General features: G+C 49.9%; 1 protein-coding gene across 2 annotated transcripts in view; it reads left to right on the top strand.

Moving 5' to 3' along the window:
- The first annotated feature begins 949 nt into the window (after positions 1-949).
- SYT13 (synaptotagmin 13) overlaps positions 950-8980 on the top strand; it is a 49079-nt gene continuing 41048 nt past the window's right edge. The window contains exon 1 of one of the 2 annotated variants that reach the window (XM_073216451.1): positions 950-1693. In XM_073216451.1, the coding sequence (XP_073072552.1) occupies positions 1511-1693 (183 nt within the window). In that variant the 5' untranslated portion in view covers positions 950-1510. The remainder of the gene's footprint in view (positions 1694-8980) is intronic. The other variant, XM_073216452.1, reaches the window with a different exon arrangement.

The following is an 8980-nucleotide window of genomic DNA, read 5'->3' as shown; positions in this document are numbered from 1 at the left end:
TCCTATAACTTCTGAAGCCAGGCCTTAATAAAACTGGCAGCTAGTTCCTTCTTGAACCTGGCTGCCATGCCATAAGGAGCTCCAACCATGGGGAGGAGAACCAGCGTGCACCAGCTGACAGCCCAACTATGCTCCCAGAGGAAAACAGTATCAACGGCCCAGCAAATAGTACACCATCTTGGAGGTTCCAACCCACCTGAAGACATCATGTTGAGCAGGAGAACAGCCCAGCTAAACCCAGTCAACTCACAGAACTGGGAGCAGTAACAAAATAACTTTTCCAAGCCACTAGGTCATGGGAGGTTTATTACGCAGGGTAGATCATGGAAACACTGGGCGGTAGCAGGTAGTGGTCAAGGTAGTGGCACGCTCAGCAGAGTTCTGGCTGGAGTCATCCTAGATTTGGGAGTCATCAGCTTCGTGGGAATTTGAAAGCCCTGTTGTGGATGAAATTGCCTACACCCCTTTTCAATGTGCCCAGCATGCCTAGACAGCAAATGCTTGCTGAATTAAATTAAATACTCCACATAATGAAAAACCCTAAAAATCACTGTCTCATCTAAAACAGTCCTCTTTGTGCCTGGAATTCTAATTTTTCCCTCACGGTTACAGCAGACTTCTTTTATTCCCGCTCTGAATCAAGTGTGGACTCCTGGCTGCTGCATTTGATACTCCTTATTTTTCTAAGACAAGTCCTTTCCCTGAGCGTGACCTGTGGACTTGGAATTTGCAAACCTGTGTTTGGGTTCAGGCTGACTGGGTTTCCCAGTTGCCCACACCCACTCTGAGCCTCAGCTTCCCGATTCTGTAAATGTAGAAGCCACCTGCAGATCAACTTAGGTAGTAAGCATCAACGCTAGAGGAGGGGACGTTGTAAATGGAATCTTCACCAGGTCATGGACGATGGCTCAGCCCCAGACCTCGCATCACTCCCTCTCCCTGCTACCTGCCCCTTCTCCCCGGTAGCAAACACTTAGCAAGTTCGGGAGATGGGGAGTCTCAGCTTTGAGCGTTTTAAGAGTTCCTGGAGGACCCGTTTTTACAGCCTGAGAAGGTGAGCAGAGGGTGGGCAGCCTGGTAAAATGACCCCATATCCGGAAGGAGCCTCAGACTTGGGCTCCATCACTAACGTACAGTGTGACCTCGGCGAGCTCCTACCCTTCTTGGGACCAAGTGTCCTCGTACACAGAACGTGAGGAATGGCCTGAGACAACCCTATGGTTCCTTCCACCTGAGACGCTACTGCCGCTTTGGGCGGGGGTCTGGTCACGTGTTGGCGGAGAGCGGGCGCCCGTTGATGTGGTGCTGAGTGCGGGCGCACAGCCGGCCCCGGCCCGGTCTCCTCCGCTGACGTCTTTGCAGCCGCCCTCCCTCCCCACCCCTCCGGCAACGGGAGAGCTGCTGGCGCGTCCGGATCCCAGCAGCAGCCCGGCGGTGGCGGCGACGGCGGCGGCGGGCCCGGGCGGGGTAGGATCGCGGCGGGCCGAGCCCGGCGACAGGGGCTGGCGCCATGGTACTCTCGGTGCCCGTGATTGCGCTGGGCGCCACTCTGGGCACGGCCACCAGCATCCTCGCGCTGTGCGGAGTCACCTGCCTGTGCCGGCATATGCACCCCAAGAAAGGGCTGCTGCAGCGGGACCGGGACCCCGATCCGGAGAAGGCGAGACCTGGCGTGCTTCGGCAGGCCCAACAGGTGAGCGGGGACGGCGCCTCGGCCTCCCGGGCGCGGACGGGTCTCCCAGGCTGCGGCAGCAAGGGGGAACGGGTGGCGGGAGCAGCCGCGGTTCTTTGCACCACTGAGCAGGTCCGGGAGCACCCGGCGGACCTGCTCGAGACCTGCCGTGGGGGGTCCGGAGGGCCGGGGGTTGGGGAGAACAATTAGGAGAGGGAGGCTTGGGGGTATGCGAGAGGAATGGAGACCGCGAGCGCTAAAGGGAGGGGATGGGAGGGAATGGGAGAGGGAACTTGGATAGGAATAGGGGCTGGGAGGGAAGTGTGGGGGGCTGGAGGGGAATGCGGGAAGAGGGTGCTGAGCGGGGAGTGTGCGCTGGGCACTCGGAGAGGAATGTGGGCGGGGACTGGGAGGAGATAGGGGTAGGGGAGTGGAGGGTTAGGGGAGACTAAGCGGCACGTGAGGAGAGGCAGAATTGGGTGGAAGAGGAATGGGAACTGAGAGCGGGAAGAGAAGGGAGGTGGATTGTGGGCTGGCGTAGGGAAAGCACTGACTTAGCGGAGAAGGGGGAAAACCACCACAAACCAGAGGGGAGGTGGCTGCTGTCCCTGTGGAAGCTGGAGAGGGGCAGCTGGGCGGGCAGCACCCGGAGTCTGGGGAGTCAGGTGGATGTGGAGGCGCCTGAAGGACCTTGGCTCCTCCCAGCCAGAGGGGCTTGCCGTGGCCTCCCCCACGATGTCTCTGAAGATGTCCCTAGAGACAGGAGGGCTATTATCCCATGCATTGGCTTGTACTCAGAGGCCCTTTGGGTAGGAAGTGGGTGGTGTCCCCACAGTACTGTGCAGCAGAAAGGTCTGGGGAAGAGGTTTGGAAGGATTGCTTTACAGAGGCCGTGAACTCTAGGATACATTCCCGAGGTGGGGGAGTGCAAGATGTCCTCTGGAGAATGGGAGGCAAAGATCTTGCTGGAGTGATTTGAGGTAGGCTGGTCCTGGGGCAGGGGCATTTTTTGTAATGACTTCCCAAGGCTCTCTCCATTCCTTACAGAGCCTATAGATCCCTTAGAGGCATGTGGTTCCACCTTCCTTATTCCAATCAATTATTCAAAAGCTCTGAGACCCATTTTTGTGGGCCCTGTGTCAATCACTGTATAATGAGAGTGGGAGGAAATGGCTGCTGCCCTTGAGGCACTTTCAGTCCAAGAAGTGACAGTGACACCAGCAGAAGTTAAGAGCCAGCTGGGCAGCCAGATGTTAGACCCTGCACCATCTGAAATGGGAGTGGTGGGTTTCCCACTGGCAGGGGGTGTGATTGGACAAGCCCTTCTCCAGAATTGTATCCTGCAGCCCCTCAAGCTTCCCTCCCACCCAGGGCACTGAAAGGACAGCCATTCTTCTGCATTTCACAGTGATGACCCTTCAGGCACTGTCCCCTCCCGTTCTAAGAGAGAATAACTGGAGAAGGAGTTGGTGTAAATGACCTCAAGAGCCCTTCCAACTCTTTGTCTTATTGACAACCAGTAGCCCATACAATGTCCAAGAATTAAAGACAAACTGGACCATGCCTTTCCCCAGCTTAGAATCCTCCTCAACTTCTCACTGAGCTTGGAGCAAGTCATAGCAAACGATTACATGGCATGTACTCTGGGCCAGGCACCATTCTGAATGTGTTACACTTAATGCACTCAGCAATCCAGTGAAGGGTGTATGTGGTGATCCCAACTTCAAGATCAGGAAGCTAAGGCTCAGAGAGCATGACTGACTTGCCCAGGGCCACACAGCTAGAGAACTTTTGGAGCTGGAGTCTAGCTAAGCTAGTCTGGTTCTGGAGGCCATGCTCACTAACCATTCTGTCCACTCCCTCACTTGTTTGATCTGACAGGTGTTTACCTCTCCAGCCAGCCTCATGCCAGTTTACCCCTCCATTCGTACTCTCAGTCTCCCTTCTTGTTTATGATCCTTCTTAAAGACATCAGCCCCTCCGGTTTGCCCTGGCTTTTCACACAGATGGCTTCTCTTGCTTTAGGTCTCTTTCTGCTTAAATTTCACCTCCTCAGGGAGGATTTTGTCCACTGCCACATGTAACAAAGTACTCCCTTCCCCATTACCTTCTCCGATCAATCTCATTCCTTCCAAATTCTTTAAAGCACTTGTTATAATTGGGTGTTCTTTCATATCTGTTTACTTATATAATACTTATTCCCAGCACCTACTAAGTGTCTGAAACCTAGTAAGTGCCCAATAAGAAGTTATTGGCGAATAAGGGTATCCCAGTGTCCAGCCATTTGGGATTATTGTCAGGGTTATTTTCAAATGTGAATGCCTGCACCATACCTTTGTAACCCAGTGCTCACTCAGCAGGGGCACAACAAACAGTTGTTGACACTTGAGACCCATCCATCCACCTTCCCTCATCTGGTTCTCTCAGCAATAAGGATTTGGACAGAATGCAGAGGCATGAATGTGCTGATATGGAGACCTCACAAGAGTGGTTTGGCTGCCACTGTGCCCAGACTGATTCAGCCACTGACCCAGAATAAACAGAGAAAGGACAACACAATTGACATTTCAGAAACAGTAGAAGAGGTGGCCTTGGGGGTGATAGGTGACAGCAGGGTGATGGCTGTGTACATGTTGACAAGGAGGGGAAGAGTCAAGCAAGGTTCTCTGAAGGTGTTCCTTGAAGACAGGGAACAGGATTCTAGATTCCGGTAGCCACTGAAAACTGGGATGTCTGTAGGATACAGAGTGATTGCCTCTGTCTCCCTAAGTCACTGGTGAGGTTGTAGGAAAAAGTCCTTGGATTTTTCAGGCCATGCCTGAGAATTTGATTTCTAGCCCCAAATAGTTGCATGAAGTTGAAGTTTGTAGCTATTTTGAAAAGAATTTTGATGATTCCCCTTGGGGGTTCTTAACCTGAAGTCCACAGACCTCCCCCGCCCCATCCAGTGGGTCTGTAGAGAGAATTTAAGGGATTCATGGTCTTAGATAGGAAAGAACAGCATCTGCGTTTTCTCTAACCTCTAACTGAAACTTAGCATTTCCTATGGGTAGGAATATAAACAACACACCATGGAAGCATTAACAACCCCTGTGACTTTATCCCAAGGAGAGTCACAGATAGTTTTAGAAAACACACAGCTGCTGCAGGACTTCACAGTGTGACTTATGCTCAAGTCTAATTCTAAACATGGTGCTCACTGAATCTGCAGTTAGATCCTGTTGTTTAATGGATGAATAAAGAGGTACACATATAGCCATTTCACAAATTGATTTTATTCAGTGTTCTCCTATATCTTATTTTCTGCTTTATCAAACATTCTGAGGGGGCACCCACAGGCCTCCCCAGACAGCTGGAGGAATCCAGGAAAAAGGAAGGGCCCAGGATCTCTGCTAAATGAGAGGTGGGAGATGGTGGAAGCCCTCAGCCATCCAGTGCCTTTTGTGCTTCTAGCCAGCCCCAGTTCAGAGTTCTTCTTTGCTTTTCCAGAATACACCCTCTGGATCCTTCTTAGACAATCCCTCACCATCACCCTTGTGCAGATACAAGGGATTCAGTCTCACTGCTCCCCCCACTCATGGTCTGACAGGACCACCTGGGACCTCCCTCACCACTGTCAGCCCAGCCTTTGAAGCTTGGTTATTGTGCAGTGACCTGGCAGCTTGAGCAAGGAGACAGAGCGGAGAGGGAGAATGGGGTAGTGTGTGTGTGTGTGTGTGTGTGTGTGTGTGTGTGACAGAAAGACCCACTGGTTCCTTCCCCTGAATTTCCTTTTCATGCCTGTCTGCCACACCCACATTTCTGGGTCTTCTCCTAGGAATCCCTGTTATGGCTAACCTAAGTAACTAGGGAGTGAGGAGGGAGGGCCACCCTTTTCCTACTGCTCAATACCCCTGACACTCACCTCTTAGCAGGAATTGTGGTCCTCTTTTCAGAAGAGTCTCAGTGTCCAGTTGTTCTCTCCGCATGGTGCTTACCTCCTTGCACCCATAAGTGAGTCTTCTCAAATGCATCTCAGAGGCCCCTAGGGTGACCCTGGTGCTGTTCTCTGGAAGCTGACATGTGGCCAGAGGCTTTAGCCAAGTTGCTTGGCCTCTCAGCAATGGTTTCTACACCTCTTTTAACCTCATCCACCAGACTCCCACCACCACTTATTTATCAAACTACAGAATCCCACCCTCCTTCCAGCAGAGTTGAGAAGAGCTGAGTACCTTGTAATGGAGCACTGCCTGAGTCTGTTTGGGCTACTGTAATGAAAGACCATAGACTGGGTGGCATAGAAACAATAGACATTGATTTCTCACAGTCTGGAGACTGGGAAGTCCAAGATCAAGGCTCCAGCAGATTCAGTGTGTGGTGAGAGCCCACTTCCTAGACTTTTCACTGTGTCCTCATGTGGGAGAAGGGGAGAGGGAGTCTCCTGGGCTGCTTTTATAAGACAGTTACCCTGCTTGTGAGGGCTCTACCCTCCTGAGCCAACAACCTCCCAAAGTCCACCTTCTAATAGCACTGTCCTGGGGCTAGGTTTCAACGTATGAATTCAGTGGGGGACACAAACATACAGACAGTACTGAACACCAATAGGGTTCTAGGTTTTTATGAAGTGGTTGAAGTAAGTGCTGAATTTGTAACCAACGGTATATGAATAGAGGAGTGTTCTTTCTCCAAGATCAGGGAATGTGTCCTTCATTTTTCTTGCATTCTGACAATATCTGGTGTGATGCTGGGCATGGGCTGTTATTTCCCTGTGTATTTTGAATGAAGTCGTCATATTGTGACATAACCCTGAATAAGAGAGGGAAGACACAGAGGAGGGAATACTGTTGAGGTTTCATCTCCACAAGATTTGAAATCAAGCCCAGTTTAGGTGTGGTGTTGCCATTGGGCCCAGGCCATAATCAGGGCGCTGGGGGGGAGCTCCAGGGATTTTGTTAATGCTCCGCCTCCTGGTGTCTCTTGGTATGGGTACTGGTCACACAGGTGTGCTCACTTTGTGAAAGGAAATTCATCCAGCTCTACATTTGTGATTTGTGTACTTTCTTGTGTATAGTTATACTTCAGTAAAGTGTTGGTTAAAATTTGTCATGTTGTGACATAACATTTGTGAACATTAATTTAGGATGTAGCTGATATTTTTATTACAAGAAGACTTTTGGGTTATAATCAAGAGATGTGGCTCTTCTTCTTAAGGTCCATTAAGCACTGCCTCCTGCCCCCCACCCCACCCCTGCCCCGGGCCCTGTCTGCTTTCTGCTATTACTCCTGTGGCCGCCTTGTCCTTGGAATTGGGGCTTTGAGACCTTAGTGTGACCCTGTCAACCCTCCTGCCTGTTCTCCTTTTCTTTAGGCCACTGGGGCAACATCCTCCAAGATCACTTGTCTGAATTTGTACTTGGAGTGTGGATGCATCAGAGCCCAGGTGCTGTACTTCATTGGCTAATAAGTTCATTTATGAGAGGTTAATGGGCATGTGCTAGGCATGGGGTTACAACAATTTAAAGACAGGCATAGTGCGGTGACAGACAACAAAGTCACAAGTGGCCATGAAGTGTGTTACAGGCCATGACAGGGGAGGTGCAGGGGCCGTGGGGATCCCTTTGTGGGGGGTCCTCAACTTCAGCCTAAAGTAGAACTTTCTCCAGTTCCTGATGGCTGTCCTGCCAACATCCTCCCTGTACCTCAGTGATCATGGAGGCTCTGTGAATTGCTCACCCCTGGCCTGGGATGGATTTGATTCTGGGCTGCTGTAGTTCTGATCTCCATGGATTCTCACCCCTGTAAAGGATTCATTTCTTAGCTGATCTCCTGCCTGGTAAACTCTCCTATTCATATAAACAGGCAAACAAAAAAATAGATCCATTTCTATAGAATAATAAATAACAATGACAGCATGACTCACATTTACTGGGTTCTTTATATGTGCCAGGCACTCTTCAACCATATTAATTTTATACTCACAATTGTCCTATGAAGTATGCAAAATTATTATTTCCATTTTACAGATGGGAAAAGTAAAACCCAGAACACTTAAGTACCTTATTCAGTGACAGAGCTGGGGATGGAATTTAGGAAGTCTCACTCCAGAACCCAAACTTTTGACCAGTAGCAGAAAAAAAATATTCAAAACTTGTACTTGAGCCTTGGTGTTTCTCCAGATATGGTGAGGAAACAATGTCTACAAATATGCATATTTGCAGGTCAGCTTCAGCAACCTTTTCCAAAGCTTCAGATTGCTTTGCACCTCTTTCCTCCCTCATGCTTCAGGAACTGGGTACAGCCCAGGGCCCTCCAGAGAGATTTACACAGTACACATGTTTGGGCTGGTTGCTTAGCAACATGGTAGACTATGAATTTTTCACCAAGAATTAGCATAGATTATTTCAGGGAGATGAGCACAAACCTACTGGAAATGCTACACCCTTCAAAACACAATGTGGACTCTGAGTCTGTATCCATCAATCCCTTCCCAGTGGCAGGTCCCAGACCAGTCACATCCCCTCCCCAGGTTCTCCTGTGGCGTAGCAAGTAGACAATGCAGGTGCATGGCTCTTCTCGCCATGGGATTGACAGTCTGCCAGCACCTTTTGTTAATTCCAGCAGTAAACATTGCTGCATCTTAGAAATTTTCAGGTTTTCATATACTACCCCGAGTTACCGTTAAGTACATGGAAAGCAGGAAGAAGATAGAGAGGCCATAGAAATGTGACAGAAGGAAGAAACATCTGAATAAGAAATCAGAGGGGTTCAAGGCAAAGGCAGAAGGAAGGAGAAAGATTGGCAGGATGGGGAAGCAGCAGACCAACAACACAAAGAGACAAGATAAAGAACGACTCACCGTCCCAGAGTCAGAGACCAGCAGGAGAAATCAGAGTATATGTAGGCAGTGCCTGTGCTGTCCACACTATTCGACAGACAGTCCCCTCCAAAGCCGGCACAGTTCATCTGTTTTCTACTTCACACTTCAGTACTTCTGGAGCTTCACTACTTCTGGAGCTTATTTCCTGCTAGCAAACATTGGGAGACACTGCTTTGAGGATGGAGGACCATAGCTTCACAGAGACAGATTTTAAGAAGGGATCCCGTATGTCAGAATCAACACACAGGAACCTAGAAAGGGACCCCTATTATCAAATCCTTAAGAGATAATGTGTTCATAGATTTCTAAAGGAAACCAGATGAGTAGATGTATTCCTTCCTCCCACGTCTCCCCTTCCTCCCTTGTTTGTGTTTATTGATCACATACTATGTGTCAGGTACTGTGCCTGGGGGGGCAGAATACAGTAATAATTGCCCCTCTTCAATGACACA

Source organism: Manis javanica, chromosome 11 (assembly GCF_040802235.1).
Source record: "Manis javanica isolate MJ-LG chromosome 11, MJ_LKY, whole genome shotgun sequence".
Taxonomy (NCBI): domain Eukaryota; kingdom Metazoa; phylum Chordata; class Mammalia; order Pholidota; family Manidae; genus Manis; species Manis javanica.
The sequence above is the reverse complement of the archived record's forward strand: the minus strand, read 5'-3'. Positions and strand labels throughout refer to the sequence as shown.